Source organism: Rutidosis leptorrhynchoides, chromosome 5 (assembly GCF_046630445.1).
Source record: "Rutidosis leptorrhynchoides isolate AG116_Rl617_1_P2 chromosome 5, CSIRO_AGI_Rlap_v1, whole genome shotgun sequence".
Lineage (NCBI taxonomy): Eukaryota > Viridiplantae > Streptophyta > Magnoliopsida > Asterales > Asteraceae > Rutidosis > Rutidosis leptorrhynchoides.
Genome location: NC_092337.1, coordinates 175,145,370 through 175,163,868, shown reverse-complemented (window position 1 = coordinate 175,163,868; position 18,499 = coordinate 175,145,370). Strand labels below are relative to the sequence as shown.

Sequence of the window (18,499 nt, the reverse complement as noted above, 5' to 3'; positions counted from 1 at the left end):
AAAGTCTTCAAGTAGGAGATTGTTGAAGGAACATAGTTAATGGGGTTGGCGAAGGTTGTTTAATGTCTCCTTCGAGTGGGAGATTGTTGGAGTGTGAAGTTCGAATTAAACAAGGTTTGTTGAATCCATGAAACTTGTGACCGCGATTTTAGAGTTATGGTCGCAAGAATCACATCTGTGCTGAGAAAACAAAACTCGCGACCACCAGAACTTCATTGCGGTCGCGAGAATGGTTCTGACAGGAGAAAATTCTAGAATTGAGTTTTCTTGCTCGTTAAGTTATTTTCTTTGTTTAGATTTGCCTATATAAACACCCTATGTAACCCATACAATATGTTTTCGAAAATAATAGTGAAAAATTTCTGGTTTGCACCCGTGTAGTAAACCTTTCTCCGTGTTTTAGAGTTGGGATATAACCACGTTAAATCCCGTGTTGTTTATCTTTATCTTTATGTTTTAATTATTCGTTTGTCATTCGTGAGGTGTGGTGATTAGTATAAATCACATGTCTTGTTGGGGCCTTACAAATTCCTAACAAACACTTGGTGATTTCGAGATCTTTGATTCCAAATTCTTTCTTTAGAAGTTGAATGGCTTCATGAATATCTTTATTTTTCCTTTTGATGTTAAGATCATCGACATAAATAGTCATGATTATATATCAATATGTTGTTTTATTAATGAAAACACACGGGCGAATAAGGTTATTTGTATACCATTTGTTTATCAAGTAATCAGCTATACCACATGTGTCCCAATTGTATCAACCTATATAAAGATCATTGTAATTTAATCGAGTACATTTCTTGGGTTTTGTATTAGATCCTGTAAGTAACTAGGGGGTGAATAGTTACTTAATTACGTTTTAAAATTTTAATTCGATGAACTTGAACTTATTATAATGAGTTTTGATATGTTTGTCCGTATATTATGCAAATGAAAATGAAGTAAAGTTAAAGGTAAAGAGAACAAACTCGGAGATTTATAGTGGTTCGAAATGATGTTAACTAATGCTCCTTAATTCATTCCTCAATTTTACCAAATTAAGAGTTAGTTCCACTATAATTCTCCAAATCCGTTGGAGAGCTGAACACTACACAAATTCTTCAATAAGCCGCACTAACAAATCACTATGTACTCTTATCACAAGAACCTAATGTTTATAACTATGAAACTGGCCTACTTCCTAGATTTCTTTAAGGAAGTATCACACAAGCAAACGTACAACAAATATGTATGATTTAAGTTTACACTCTAATTCTACTGTGTAGAATTTCTCTTGCCAGATTCACTTAAAATGATCTTTTAATCTTTTGTGCTTGAATGATATATGTATGAATATGTGATTTGAAGTGAAAGAGGTGAGTCTTCAAGGTCTACAATTCTTTGAATTTAAAGGCAAGAGAGATGACTATAAAACAAGATCACGATCATGCCTATAATGGACCGTTGTAAAACCGTAGGCATGCTGCCTCGGATTTGCTATGTGTTAATAGCCGTTAAGCGCTGTTCTTGATTTTCAACCTTTTGTTTCAAGGCTGTAAAAAGGCAATGGGTTTATAGAGTGTCTTTGACTACCATCTTTGATTTTGGAGATTTGCTCTTGATGTGAACATGAACTTTCACAAGAGGAAAGTATCTTTGTTTTGGACCTTCTTCATTCTTACCAAAATAGGTAATTTTGTATTTTGGCTTCAAGAAAATTAGCATCCTTCCAAGATTGTTGATATAAGAGATTGATCTAAACTCGATCATCTATAACCATTCAACCTCTGTTGTCATTTTAAGCAGTTTCAATGTGTCTTGATTCAACCATCAAAAATATTCAAACTACTTTAGTTTGAATATATTGAGAGAACTTTCCGGATTGTATTTATCTCGTTTCAACCTTCATAACCGTCCAAACTACTTTAGTTTGTATATATCGAAATGATTTTTCCAATGGCATTGGTATCATTCTTGGGATACACCTAGAATAGTGTATATGAGCACTTTTGTCGGTGTATGTATGGTAGGAAATCATCTCTTTAAATGGGACTTTGGTGACCACTTTTAAGATGTCTAAGTAGATTTTAAGATTGTGAAAGTCATCAAACACTTATGTGTCCACGATGATTAGTTTAAGTTGCATGGTTGACTAATGGAGATAATTGTGTTCAAGTATGAAGTATTTGAACCTGACTAATTATCTTTTAGAAACTAATTATCTTTTTTTTTTTTTTTTTTTTTTCATTTGGAGGGGAAAAAAAAACTTATTTAACATATATTAGATTAAGTTTCAACTATTAATAGTGTCAAATCATAACTAATCATTGGATTTGAAAGTTATATTTTGACAGCGGCAGAGCTGTAATGCTGACCGTATGTTTGCAAAGCATTTTGGTTCAATCGACGTTCCACCCATGATATCATTAGGTATACATGCTTTGGTTAAAACGACTGTTTTAGATTTAAGCATTATGTGTTTTGGTCGTTTACTAGAGAAAATGTGGGTTTGTTAACTTGCATTTTTTACATTATCATTACTTGTCATTGCTCATTATTATTGTCAACATCAAAACACATATTAATGTTTAAATATTACCGTTGGATTTTAAACTAACATTCTTCCCCTTTTTAATGATGAAAATCTATAAGTGATGACAAACCAAATGCTATAAAATTGTAAGTGTCAACATCACTAACCATACTTTTTCTTCTTTTTTTGTCGAAGCAAAAAGGGTCAACTTCCTCTGAAACTAAGTGTGCCCTAGAATAATGTTCTCCTTAAACCATACGTGATAGAGTAGAGAGATTCACTTGGGGCTCGGTAAATCCTAAATCCTGCAATGATGGTTAGTGCATAGTGTATATGGACACAACAGATTCATTTCATCCTTAGAGTTTTTGTTTCGCGGAAGTGTGAACTTTGAAACCTATCAATTGATGGAACAAAGATTACAATAATGATGTATCTATACTACAAAAATTACTATTACTATAATACTATTATTTGACTTAAGGTAAAACATAGTAAGAAGCGATGTGTAACAAAATTCATCATTTATTTAGTCAACTAACTTATCTACTCCAATGATCATAAAAAAATCATCAATCAATCATCGATTATCAATACTATATCAAACAAAAAAACATTCAATGTATTCAAATAATCAGCCACTTTATTTCACAATTGCTCTTAGGCATAAATAAATTATACATAAGTTTTCACTTCAATAAACAATTATCAAGACCATTACGTTTATTCCACAATTAACAATAGATAAATAAATGACTTGTTATATAGACAAGACCCATATAGTGACACTCGATCATTTTATTTTTCTATGTCATCAACTGGAAGCGAGGCTAAAAACTTCTTAAGACGTCGAGTATAAACACATGGTCGTTCTATGTGAACAAGATGACCCGCCTTGCTTATTCCTTCAACCGTTGTATTGTCTCCTAATTGCCTATAATCACATCCACAATTTAAGCCAAACTATTGTTTAAATTAACCTTTAAAAACAGCAAGCTCATAATACAATTAAAAAATAAGTCTGATTAATTATCGGTCCATAGTTACCATTTCATGTTCTGAGCAAGCTCCATCTTAAATATTTGATCGTTTTCACCCCATAGAAGATGAATTCTCTACAAAAATGATTGCCTTAAAATGATAGACATATAATTTACATATAGATGTAGATATGTTACATGCTAATTATATTTGTTACTCTGTATTATGAAATCATACATACCTGTGGAAAGTGTGGAATGATGTTATCTTTGTTGCTAACTATCAGTCCCTCAAGTAACTCACCTCTTTCCTTTCTATTATTAAACATAACCTGCAATTAATAACACAAATCATTTAAAATGAGTGACTAAATATTGTTGTAGAGTTTTCATTCATAACACACACTGCCCAAACTTTTAATTGATTTTAGTTCAAATTTAATCAAATTAAGTAATACCAATCTTCAATAACCACATGCACAACCTACTCTTCAAATTGAATTGATCATTCAAGTTAGTTAATTTAAATCACTATTTCGCTAATATTTCATAGCTGGTAAAACTTTCAAATATAGTACGTTTTTGATTGTTAGCGTGACGGACCCAAGATTTTAGTAAAGGAAAAAAGTTTCAAAACATTAAGAAAAACAATATAATAACTTAAGATGTCGAATTTTAACATATAAATACATTAAAGAAATTTGGTGGTCGGGGCGGCTAACTTAGTTGCTATACACTAAATCCGCCTCTACACATATACATATAGCAGGTAAATCAAGAATATATCCTACTTTGTTAATTCTAACAATTCTGTGCTAATATAAGTTGATAATATGTTACTATAAAAGTTGGGGCTTATCACCAAAATGCCCTTTTTTTTAAGCTTGTTGACTGACAGCCCTAAAAAAAAAAGTTTGACAATTTGCCCTCGCAAGGCGCAAGACAGCTTGCGTCCTTGCGACCTTGCGACCTTGCGTCTTTGCGTCTTTGCGACGTTGCGACCTTGCGTGTAGCAGTAAAAGAATTAGTTAAATGATCAGTTTGCGTTCACTGTTCCCACACACATACGCAAACTCCTCTCTGGTGCCCTTTCGCTCGTCATTCGCAAGATCCAAACACTCGCAAATCACTCGCAAAATCTTCATCATCATCCTCACGTCATCCTCCTCACATCTTCATCGTTACTAGATCTTCTTCATCCTTCCATCTTCGATCTTCCCGAGTACAAGCGAGCTTCTACGCCACCAACATCATCGAATCACCATCATCGTTCACTATGTCTCAAGAACAGGTTAGATTTCTTAGATCTATGTTATATTATTCGATCTACTTCATAGTGCTTAGATTTATGTGCTAAAACAAAGTTTTTGCACTCTTTGCACGCCAACTGTTCGAAAAAATGTGTCAACGAAATTTGTTTGTATTTTGTGTTTTTGATTGTATATTATTGAGATTGCGTACGATAACCAGGAATTTTTGCTAGATTCAAGTTGTGTAACTCTGTTGCTATGTAGACGCAAGACAATCCTTGCGTCCTTGCGTATGCCTCACAATGTACGCAAGGTGATATTTGCGACCTTACGTTTGCTATAATTTTACCTTTGCATGTGCACGCAAGGTAACCCTTGCGTCCTTGCGTCTTGATCATAAGTTACGCAAGGTTAACCTTGCGTCCTTGCGTCTTGCACATCTGTTACGCAAGGTTAACCTTGCGTCCTTGCGGCCTTGTACGCAATCTCTGTCTTGCTTGCTTGCGTCTATGTGATTTTCTTCTGTTGTTCTTCTGACTTTTACAGGGCTATGTGGAAGGTAAATTGACCATGAAGAATATGTTGACCGTGATTCCTCAGGTCAAGAAAATGTTGACTGAGAGACAAGAAAAATTATTTAGAAGTACATGCTTTAGTCCCTGGTTAGATCTTTCATACACGGGTAATGATCCTGGCCTAGTACATGCCATGCTCCAACGGAAATGTGAGCGTTCAGAAAAATTAGATGCTAGTAAGTACCCTGAAGAGCAACAAGATATATGGTTTCATTTTTCTCCTAATTTTATGATTAGATTTGGTCGGCGTGAATTTTGTTTAGTCACCGGCTTTATGTTTGGTAGCCGGACGGACATGGCACATTACATCCCTCGAAATTATGAATCTAAGACCGCACCCATTAGACGACGTTGTTTTCCAAAACGTCCCGATGCCAGCAACATTTTGGTTAGTGATATACAAAACATCCTTATCAAAAAACAAGGTGATGTAAAGGTTCCCAAGGTTAGTGACGATGATATTGTTCGACTAGCTATAATTTTGATCGTAGAGAGAGCGTTTATGGGGAAGCAGGGGCAACATGTGGTTAGTAAACAGTTTCTATGGTTGGTTGAAGATTTCAATAAGGTGAACGCGTACCCATGGGGGTCTCGTATTTGGGATGCTACTTACTCAGCGGTGAGCGAAGGTTTTGAGGTTCGAGAAAGCAATTAGAGAGTGGGGGTGGAAAGGCTTACACATTGGCTGGTTTTATGTGGGCATTTAAGATTTGGATCCTCGAGGCATACCGTCGTACCATTAAGAGTTTTGCAACCAAAACTGATAAGGATGGAGTACCAAGAGCATTATTTTGGAAGCGTTCATCTGCTGAAACCTTTACAGTGTCTGACTACCTAAAACTTCTACATATAATGGTTAGTTAATATCTCCAAGAGCTTTTTATATAGTGTATATACAGCAGTTTCTGTTTTAACAGAGCAGTTTTATGTGTCGCATGAGGACGCAAGATACACCTTGCGTCCTTGCGTGTGTCGCAAGGATATCCTTGCGTCCTTGCGTGTGAACCGTGGGTTATACTTGTTACAGGTGCAAGAATCATGCTTGCGTCCTTGCGTGTGTCGCAAGTTTACTCTTGCGTCCTTGCGTCTACTCGAAAGATGATCTTTGCGTTCTTGCGTCTAGACGCAAAATGACTTTTGCGTCCTTGCGTCCTTTTGTTTTTACTAATATAACTTCATTTCAGGATGATTGTCCGAAGACAAAAAGACCTTTTCGTTCCCTGCACCCATCTGAGACAGAGAGAGGTTGTCAATGGTGGATCCAGAGTTCCTCTTACTTTCAAGGAGATGTTGTTGAAGACGAGAAAAATACACAAGATGATAATCAAGTTGAAGAGGAGTTGGGTGGCAGTTTGAAGGAATTATTGCAGGAGGAGTCAGAGCAGACCTCGGACCCTCATCCAACACAAAAAGGCAACAAATTGCAGGAATTGTTGCGTATGGTTAATATGTTGACTAAGAGGGTGGATGATCAAGAAAAGGAGTTGGCTGATTGTAAAAAGAAGCTTGATGATCATGAAAAACGTTTGAAAGAACAGGAACACCAGGAACATCAGGTAAACTAGGCGCAAGTTTTTTTTGCGACCTTGCGTCTTGCCTGTTATGTTGGCGCAAGGTTTTACTTGCGTCCTTGCGCCTGATGTTATATCAGACGCAAGTACCATCTTGCGTCCTTGCGTCTTTATTGTAATTTAGGCGCAGGTTGTACTTGCGTCCCTAACTCAGACGCAAGGACTTACTTGCGACCTTGCGTATGGCTACTTTTCTTATTTTTTGCGTTTTGTTCATTATAGTATGTTGATAACGAGGATGCATATGTGGATCCTCGATCTTTCTCTGATAATGATACATCTCCGAGGGTTGTTAGACGTGGGAAAAGAGAAAGAAAGCCCACTCATTTTTTAAATTCCCCTTTCACAACACCGGGCTACAGAAAACCATTGGAGAAGGTATATCTATAACATTCACCAGACGCAAGGTTTTCCTTGCGTCCTTGCGCCTGATGTTTATAAGACCTTGCGTTTTGCGTCTTGGTATACGCAAGATATATCTTGCGTCCTTGCGTATGTTTGCTGACTCATATATTATATACAGTTGTCTGACGAAGTAGCTTCTAGAGTAAAAAGGCTGAAAGTTTCTCATCAAGGGACTAAAGAAGCTGAGAATGTGTTGCCAATGGAAACTGAAAAGCCTACTGAAAAAGGGGCTGAAAAAGTTGTTGATAAACAAGATGAGAACGTGGCTCTGGTGTCTGAGGAGATTGAGCAAGGAGTTGATTTGCCATTGGTTAATGAAGCAGAAAAACAAGCAGACCAGCATGATGTTAGTGAATGACGCAAGGATCACCTTTTGTCTTTGCGTCTTCTTCATTGTTGGACGCAAGGATTACCTTGCGTCTTTGCGTATACTTCACTGATGGACGCAAGAACTGTATTGCGTATTTGCGTTTGCATTACACCGACGCAAGACAATTCTTGCGTCTTTGCGTCTTTATTACTAATTTTTTTTTTTCAGAAAAAGGAAAGGAAGAGAAAAAGGAAGGAAAAGGATTGGGTTGGTGAGGAGGAAATTTGGTCATTGGTTGATAAATTTATAAACGATCAAGGAACTTTGCAACCACCACCACCAAGTGCATGGAGAGATCAAAGGAAGCATGTGGGGCCAGCAAAAGATTTGAAATCACTAATCCTCAATAAGCAAGATACGCGTTGCATGTTCATTTTCCAAAATGAAACCTTCCTCTTCCTTGATACTGAGTTTTGGAAACGTTTATTGGGAATTGCATTTTCTGGTTATTTGGAAAACATAGTAAGTTTGTTAATAATTATAAACTTATGCATGTTTTGTTTTGTTTTGTTTTTAGCTTTATAACATTCATAATCAACTTGATCTGATTATAGCATATTGATGGATGGGCTACCTTCCTGTTGAGATTTCGGCAGAGGTTTCTGCCCCGAGCTAGCCAGATGTCCTCGAGTCCTCAGTTTCCGATTGCAGATTATACATGTAGTTCTCGATGGACGATTATGCCATTGGGTTTCCTCAATCAACTGGAGAAATTCAAGTCCTTTTATGATGATGACACTCAAAATGAGGAGGAGAAGGGGGATACATCTAATCCTGAAGCAGAGGGGATCATTAAATTCAATCCCCCAGATTATATGTATTTGATTGGTCTTGGGGATGGTAGTGATGACCTTTATCCATCCTGGGCTGAATGTGATAAGGTTAGTCCTTTTTTTTTATATAAACTATACATTTTGAGTAAACTGTAATAGGCGCAAGACAAATCTTGCGCCCTTGCGTCCGTTCGCAAACACTCTCTTGCGTCCTTGCGACCCTCGCAAGATTAACCTTGCGTCTTCATTATGGACGCAAAGTAAAATTTGCGTCCATGCGTCCACCCGCAAGGTAGACCTTGCGTCCTTGCTCCTGACGCAAGGTCTACCTTGCGTCCTTGCGTGTCTCGCAAGGTCAACCTTGCGTCCTTCCTTCTTGACTTTTTATGTTTCTTTTGTTGCAGATTTTGATTCCAGTACATTTTTCAGATCCTGAACATTTTATACTACTCACTTTGAACTTAGATGAACAGGGAGTATTAGTCTATGATAGTTTAAAGGGTTGTTTGAAAAAAGGTCAACTCGAGGCTGTCTTCAAAAACTTATCAGACAACTTGCCGTTATATTTGAAGGCTATTGATTACTTTAACAAGAAGCAGGACTCACAAATTGTTGACTATTATGAGAACAGAGAAGATGTAGAGTTGATGATCGAGGATGCACCGTATGTGCCAATGCAGATTGGTGGCCATGGTGATTGTGGTGTTTGGGTCTGCCTTCATATGGAGAGGATAATTTTTGGTTGGGATCAGATTGACAACATTGGAGACCCTAAAAAGGCTGCTAAGGACTATAGAATTCGAATGGCAAGAACATTCTTCCGTGCACGCTTTGATACACAGGAACCACCACCACTAGAGGACCCAGAGGACCCAAAGGTTGTTAATTAGTTAACTTGTAGATGTAATTATTATACAGTTTTTAGGTAAAACATGTAATTTTTGTATGTAAATAATCTGGGACAGACGCAAGGACTTTTTTGCGTCCTTGCTTCTGGTTTTTTGACAGACGCAAGGTGTTGTTTGCGTCCTTGCGTCTCTTTAAATGGCTTACGCAAGGTTTTGTTTGCGTTCTTGCGTATGTTTGAAGGAACACAAGGTTTTGTTTGCGTTCTTGCGTATGTTTGAAGGCTTACGCAAGGTTATGTTTGCGTCCTTGCGTCTCTTTAAAAGATATACGAAAGTTGATGTTTGCGTGCTTGCGTATGTTTCATGACATACGCAAGGTATTGTTTGAAAAGTTGCATCTTTTTTAAAGACAGACGCAAGTTATTGTTTGCGTATTTGCGTGTGTTTGATGACATACGCAAGATTTTTCTTGCGTTCTTGCGTCTCTATGTAGGTCAATCTATGACACATATTTAAACAACTAACTGAGACTGATAAACAACAAACTGAGACTGATAAACAAGCAACTAATTCTGGTCCCCTAATTCTGGTCTAAATCGTACGTTTGATAAAATTGAGACTGATAAGCTTGCGAAGGTTCGACTTTCTCTTTCGACTTTGACTTTGATTTTGAGGCTGTTTTTTTAACCCTCTAAGAAGTAGATTCACCGGTTAGGTCATAAGAAGCGCTACATGTTGTTCGGTTATGACCTGCTTGCTTGCAACGAGTACATGTTCTTACTTTCTTTTCAGTTTCTTCACCTTGAGATGGAATCCGATCGGTACTTTTTGGGCGTCCAGGTGCTCTTTTCTTTTGAATTGGGGGCTTTACGATTTTCAAGATCTTGGGCCCTGGATCGGACCATTCGGATCGATGGGGCAAAGGAAGGATGTGTTCGGAATATGTATTTATATAAGTTTGAGACAAGAACCAATGTGATACATAACATGTAACATCTTCCACTCCGAAGAGTCGTGCTGCTGCCAATACATGTCCGCAAGGTATGCCTGATAATTGCCATTGCCCACATGTACATGTTCTATCTTCTAGATTAACGAGGCCGTTTTTCCTTCCATCACGCACCTCTATTAGATTGTTTGTCGATGGAAATGCTTGCCATCTTCTTGATTTGTTCGTCCTCTTACCTAATTTACGTTCAACATATGGAGTAACCGTTGAAGTGAGACTAACTGCTTTGTTGTGATGTTTGAAAAACCAATCCTGTATAGAAGCGCGAAAAAATTCCAATAACATGCAAACTGGTAGTTTGCGAGCATGTTTGGATAGAGCGTTAATAGACTCTACACTGTTGCTAGTAAGGTATGCATACCTAACATGACCAGCATGACTTCTGGACCATTTATTGAAACCAACGTCATTTAGATACTTGTGAGACGCTTTTAATCTTCGTTGAAATACACTAACATGATCTTGAAAATCTGACAAACGATAAGCCTTAACCATTTTCCAATAGTGCCATTCAAAATATTTGAATTTGTTGGACATCGTTTTTATGTTCATGAATAGATGACGTGCGCAAAAAGAGTGAAAGGCTTCAGGAAACACATTTGAAATACCATGTGCTATTGAAGGAGCACGATCAGAAATAAAGGTAATCTCTGACATACGATTACTCATACCACAACTCTCTAAATGATCTCTTAGATTGCCAAAAAACCATGACCAAACCTCGTTTGTCTCGCCTTCACCAATTCCATAAGCCAATGGCAAAATTCCGTTATTGGCATCCATTGCAACAGCGATTAAATTTGTACCCAAGTATCCAGCTTTCAAATGTGCACCATCAACGATGATAATAGGGCGAACATTTTGGACACATGATCGAATCTGCACGCAAACAAATCAAATGAGATTGCTATTAGTTTAAGATAAAACAATTGTAGGATGAGTGATACTTACAACTGCGCCAAAGGACATGTAACACATCACGAATCTATTTTCATTGTCAGTCACCACATTTGTCATGCTTCCTGGGTTATGAATCTTAATGTTATGAAGATAAATGGGAAGCATTCGGAACGAGTCATCCATACTGCCACGAAGCATCTCTATTGCATGACACTTGGCTCTCCATGCTTGATTGTAAGAAATGCTCACCCGAAAACGGTTGCCAACATCATCACGTATATCTTTTGGATTATAGTCTCGATTTGCAGCTTTGAACGATTCCATCAGAATACTTCCTAACACCTTTTTGGAAGCATGTTTATTATTTCCCATAATTTGGGTACGTGAGCATGTGTGTACGTCATGCAATTTCTTTACGATGAAGTTGTCAGTGTGGCGTATTTTGTATGCACTACATTTCCACTCACAATTTGGCAACATGCATTTAGCAGTGAATCGAGATTTGTCAGACTTTACAGGCTTAATTTGGAAGTTTTCTTCAAGACATTTTGTGTATAGATGGTTTACAAAATCATCCTTGTTTAAAAAAGTTTGTCGAACTTTAATCAAATCGGATACTCTATAACTGGTTGTTATTTGGCTCGTAGATTCAGTCTCTTTGTCATGCTCACTCAATAAAAGTGGCATATTCCAGAATACATCCTTTTTTTCTTCCTCTTCTTCATTTTCATCTTCATCTTGATCTTCTCTGTCATTTTCTTCCTCCGAAGCACTAGACGCGACAACTGATTCAAAAGGGTGATCTGTTTTTTTAATTTTACATACGTTCTCAACTCCATAGTTGAAGAAATCAAACTCTTCTGTGTTTGGAGGTGGTACTTCAGGTCGTGCTTCTTCCAAATTGGGTGTCTGAAGGTTTGTGCTCTCCTCGTTTGTTGGTAGGTTTTGTTGGAAATCGTGTGTTGGTAGGTTTTGATGGACATTGTGTATTGGTAGGATTTGCACTGACTGTAAGTTTTCTGGGAGTTGATGCATTGTAACTTTGTCGACAATGTAAATATTAATAGGAGCATTTGATATTGCATGTTGTAGAAAATCACGAAAGTCTTCATAATCATCAGTAATATCAAAAACAAGATTATCGACAACATATCTCATTGAAACAGGAGCATTAGGTGGCAAATTAATTTTTCTAAGAACATTTTTTAACAATATTCTTCGAGTAATTAGTTTTTGGGGAGCAACTGGGAGTTTTAATCGTGTTCTAAAACAATCTAGAGGCAAATACATAGGTAAGTTATTAATAAATTGAAAAGAACCACCACAACATATATGAATAACAAAGGTTTCATTATCACTAAAACTCATTATTTAAAACAAAGAAAGTTACCTTAATGACGCTTGAAATTATATGATTTATGTTGAAATGGTGGAAATGAAGTGAAAATAGAGCTGGTAATACCTTATATGAATTGAAAAAGTTATCCGTAATAGTACAAAAATCGTACAAAATCTTATCCACGAAATCATGAAAATCTTATCTGGATAAGACGCAAGGCGCAAGTCGCAAGACGCAAGACGCAAGGACGCAAGTCTCTTTGTTGCGTTTGTCAGTAACGCAAGGTCGCATGGTCGCAAGATCGCAAAGACGCAAGGTCGCAAAGACGCAAGGTGTCTTGCGCCTTGCGAGGGCAAATTGTCAAACTTTTTTTTTTTAGGACTGTCAGTCAACAAATTTAAAAAAAAAAAGGGTATTTTGGTGATAATCCCATATACAAGTTGATAATGTAATATGTTACAATAAGAATATAATAATACGTATATATAACTTTTGTATCTTATGATTAAAAAGTCATATAATTAGAAATAAGAAAAACCTCAAGGTAATCTTTATGAAGGCGATTAGGAAACCAAAGTTTCTTATGAGTTGCAACAGACAAAAGTGCTTTCAAACCCTTAACAGAATCCGGCAACAAAAGCTCCGATGAGGACGAAAACCCTAACCCGGTTAACGTCGTTTCACTAATAGAATCCGTCATAGCAAGTATTGAACCCGAAATCACCATAGCCCGAACCATTTCCGGGTACAATTCCGCCATTTTAAACGCAACCATTCCACCATAACTAAACCCAACCACCACACATTTTTCAATCCCTAGTTTTCGTAATCCTTTAACCAAACACTCGGCTTGAAACCTCGGAGACCGATCAGAATTATCAGAAAACGATCCACCAAAAAATAGTAAATCGGGTACGTAAACTGAGTAGTGTTTTGAGAGTGAACCAATCTGGAACTGCCACGTGGCAATGCCCTCCGCTGCGAACCCGTGGATTAAAACTACAACGGGCTTTTCGGGTTTCGGGCTAATTGTGATGATGTCTTTGGTTTTATTGTTTCGTTTTCGGATGGTTTCGTTTGGAACCCAAAAGTTCATGTTGGTCCCGGGATCGATTTCGACTAGATAGGTCTGGACTCCTGCTAGTTTCATCAGTAAAATGATTAAAGGTTGTTGTATGGCTACTAAGTTCACCATTTTTGGTTGTTTTAATTAATTTTGTACTTGATTTTTCGAGTGATATGAAATATGAATGGTGTTGAAATGAAAGAAGGGTGACGGGTTTATATATATATTTTTAATCTTTATCTTTTATGTTTAATGAATTTGGACAAAGGTGAATTAATATAGAATTAGGGGAGGGAAGGTAAGGTTGGTGTTAGCAAGTGATCTGTTTTAAACTATATGAGAGGAGATTGAGATGGAGATAGAGATAGAGATTACGTTAATTATTATTAGCAACTAGATAAGCTGGTAGTGGTCTGTCTCTCTTAGCGAGAGAGGTCAGGAATTCGACTTCGTTGGACTGCAATATTGTACTTAATGTTATTTCTGACCTGAAGTATCCACCAAGGTTGCCTTTCGTTTGGTGCGGGGGCAGCGGGGAGGAGGGTTATACCGGCCATGCCGTCGGTATGGTCCGGGTTTCCTCCAGGGCAGTAGTTGAGAGCAGATGATGCAACTCTTGGAGATGAACGCGTGAGTGGTTAAGTCATCTGGATGATCCAAAACTAATATAAAAAAAATATTAATTATTATTAGCTGTCAATTCAAGTTAGAGAAATTAATTAACCGAACTTTGATTTTTAGCATACACGTGTATTTGGTAAATGTGGTTAACAAACTTAACACTTTGGTTAATAGATAGAGTACAGCAATTATTTGTGATTGTATATAAGTGTTTTCATTTCAACACTTACGAATTTTCGTTTTAAATATATCCATTCATTAATGTTTTATTACGAATAGAAGTTAAGTTTATTACATTTTTTTAGATACGTATTACTATATATTCTTTGTTTCTTAGTAAGCAATTTACCATTTTTATTATAGTAAAATATGCAATGCAATGAACTGATAAAAAAAATTAATCATGGTAATCTATAAAATAATTTGGTTGGAAAGTTAGAAATTGTGTTTCAACAACTTTAGATGCCAATTAATACATGATGAAGAGATATATATATTAATAATAACTATTTAATTGGTTTTGTAATCCTTTGACTAAGACTTTAAAACGAATTAAGATGTATGTGTCCATAAAAAATTTAAAAGTGAATAAGATTTCGGATCTAAAAGTTATTTGTTTAGTGCACAAACTAAGGGAAATAAGACTGATCCCATATCACCCAAAGTAATTTTTTTAGTTAGTTGTATACAAGTGTTTCCTTACAAACCATGTTAAGTTCTTGTGTGATATGTTTTACTCCTTTGCTTACGCGTGAGTAGGCGGTTGCAGATTTTGAATTTTGAATTAGAAATTTTTGATATAACGGGTGTCTGCATGACTTGGAAACATGAATTCAACTCTAGAAATTCAGGTTTTCACTTGTCGATCAAGGAAATTTATTACCATTCTCACAAAATTACAATGATCATTTTCTTAATTGATTTTGGTATGCATTATAAATACAAACCTTTGAATATTTCAAACCAAAAAAAAATTAAGAATAAGAATAATAATAATAATCCTATAGCCTTAAGCATAAATGACTTCAGCTTCCTTATATTCTCAACAAAAGATCTAATCTTTTCGATTAAATTTTAGAAAAGTGTACAAGTTTGGCAGTACTCTGCTATGGATCGGTGTACCTCGACAACAGACGGAGAATAAGGGGACTGTGTCAAACACAAGTCCGATTCCATTGTTATCATGGTATGATCGTTTTATGTTATAATTGTGTGTACTCGGATTATTCGTTTTGCTTATTCTATCATAATTTGATTATTTTGTTTTGTACATGTATGTCTTACAAATTTATAATCTGAATAGTCAATAAACAATCAAAAGGGCACTGAATTAGAGATATCTCGGTGACCATTCAGTTAACGTCTATGTTAGGGGTTCAAAACTTGAGATGAACAAATGTGTACATATTCGTGATAAGTGGTGAGTGTATATATGTATTTGACTTTTATTTTTATTTTTTCAAAAAATACTCTATCCGACTTAAAATAATTTTGTTATATTAATTTTTGTAAGATTTTTCTAAAAACAAACGTAGCAAAATATTTTATTCTTAAACCGTTATCATCCTTTATACTTAAATAATTATCACTACAAGAAAATTGAACATTCCCGACGACACTTTTCCCGACGACATGTGTCGTCGGGATTAATACCTCAAAACGACAAAAAATTCACTTCTTTGTCAGACTTTTCGTAGTTTTTTGTTGACCGACCTATCCCGACGACATGTCGTCGGAAAGTCGTCGCTATTAATATACTGATTTCTTTTTCACTTTTATGTCTTGGCGGCAAACATAAAAAAAATTTCCCGCCAACCATTCCAGACGACATGTCGTCGGGAATGCCAACCATTTTTAATTTTTCCTTTTTATGTTTTGGCGCTTATCAGGAAAATAATTCCCGCCCAACTTACCGACGACATGTCGTCGGCATTGATCCAATTCATTTTTTCCCTCAATAATGAAGATAAATTAGTTTAAAACAACATTTAGAAAAAAGAAATTTGGTTACGAGACACAAGATGTTCGGATAATTGCATGTTCGCCACATCCACAGTAGTTCATCATTATGAATTAAGAAAAGGAAAGTTATTTTTCATCCTACCATTACAAATTGAGTAGACGTAAATGGTGAGGGTTGCAGTTGTATAAATAGATCGAATTTGTTGGATTTTGACACCAAAAAATCCAGCCATTTATTTCCCTCCAAAAATATTCGCACCAAGAATATTCAACCAAAGATTTTCAACCAAAAGTTACCCGCCAAAAGGATACTAATCTCGACGAAAGGTAATGACAAAATGTAATCGTGTAATGTAATAATAGAAGTTACATGTGGAATTTAACGATGTAATGTAACGCTGTAATGTAATGGTAGAATATGACAGTGTAATGTAATGGTACAATGTGACAGTGAAATATAACAGTGGAATGTAACGGTGTAATGTAATGGTAGAAAATGAAGGTGTAATGCAATGGTAGGAAGTTTCGGTATAATGTAATGGTAGAATGTTCACATTGTAATGTAATGGTGGTATGTGATGGTGTAATGTAACAATGAACCCTAATCTTAAACCCAATGTAATGTAATGATAGAGTATTAATGTAGGAGTGTAATATAATGGTATAATATTACGGTATAATGTGTAATGTAATGGTTCTTAAATTAACGGTGTAATGTAATGATAGAATGTAACGATGTAATGTAATGGTAGAATGTGAATGTGTAATGTAATGGTATAATGTGACTGTGTAATGTAATGGTAGAATGTTACGGTGTAATGTAACGGTAGAAGTTATGGTGTAGTATAATGGTGGAATGTAGTAGTGGAATATGACGGTGTAATATAACAGTGGAATGTAACGGTGTAATGTAATGATAGAATGTGAAGGTGTAGTATAACGGTGGAATGTAGTAGTCATGAATGTGTCGGTGTAATATAAAAGTGGAATGTAGCGGTGTAATGTAGTGGTAGAAAGTGAAGGTGTAATGCAATGGTAGAAAGTTACGGTGTAATGTAATGGAAGAATGTCCACGTTGTAATGTAATGGTGGTATGTGATTGTGTTATGTAAAAGTCAACCCTAACCTTAAACCCAATGTAAAATAATGTAATGATAGAGTATTAATGTAGGAGTGTAATATAATGGTATAATATTACGATGTAATGTAATGGTTATTAAATTAACGGTGTAATGTAACGGTGTAATATAATGGTATAATATTACGGTGTAATGCGTAATGTAATGGTTATTAAACTAACAGTGTAATGTAACTGTGCAATATAATGGTAGAATGTAACGGTGTAATGTAATGGTAGAATGTGACTGTGTAATGTAATGGTAGAATGTGACTGTGTAATGTAATGGTAGAATGTGACTGTGTAATGTAATGGTAGAATGTTACGGTGTAATGTAACGGTAGAAGTTATGGTGTAGTATAATGGTGGAATGTAGTAGTGGAATGTGATGGTGTAATATAATAGTAGAATGTAACGGTGTAATGTAATGGTAGAAAGTGAAGGTGTAATGCAATGGTAGGAAGTTACGGTGTAATGTAATAGTAGAATGTCCACGTTGTAATGTGATGGTGATATGTGATGGTGTAATGTAACAATGAACCTTAACCTTAAAGCCTATGTAATGTAATGATAGAGTATTAATGTAGGAGTGTAATATAATGATATAATGTTACGGTGTAATGTAAGTGTGATCTCTAAACCCTAAACACGATATACCGGTAGAATGTAATAGTGATCTCTAAACCATAAGCTCGATGTAATAGTGGAGTGTAATTAATGGTGTAATGTAACAGTGGAAAGTGATGGTATAATTTTAACAGTGATCCCTAACCCTATACGTAATCCCGATATAATGATGATATGTGACGGTTTAATATAACGACGAAATGTCGACAAAATTTAACGACAACAACGATGTAACGGGAAATTGTACGACGAAATATATGAAAAATTTAACCACAAAATTATATATAAATGATTATTATATAATAATAACAATAATAATAATAATATAAAATATAATTTTAAATATAATTAGTTTAAAATAATTTTTAAAATATTTATTTTATATTTATATATTATTTATATTTTATACGGAGTATATCTTTAATTTATATTATTTAAAATTAATTTATAATTAGTTAGCTCTATCCCGACGACATGTCGTCTGGATAGAAGGTACAATAAATTTTCGTTTCCCTCCAGGTAATTTTCGTTTCCCTCCAGATGCTCGGTCAACGAAATTTAATTAATT

At 35.7% G+C, this 18,499-nt stretch overlaps 1 protein-coding gene across 1 annotated transcript; it reads right to left on the bottom strand.

Moving 5' to 3' along the window:
* Positions 1-3,214: 3,214 nt before the first annotated feature.
* Positions 3,215-13,733, bottom strand: LOC139850468 (uncharacterized). The gene is made up of 4 exons (XM_071840039.1): positions 13,077-13,733; positions 3,741-3,830; positions 3,566-3,633; positions 3,215-3,452 (listed from the first exon to the last, which is right to left on the bottom strand). Exons 1-4 carry the CDS (start codon positions 13,731-13,733, stop codon positions 3,317-3,319), a joined length of 951 nt encoding a protein of 316 aa, XP_071696140.1. The 3' UTR covers positions 3,215-3,316.
* Between the last annotated feature and the right edge of the window lie 4,766 nt (positions 13,734-18,499).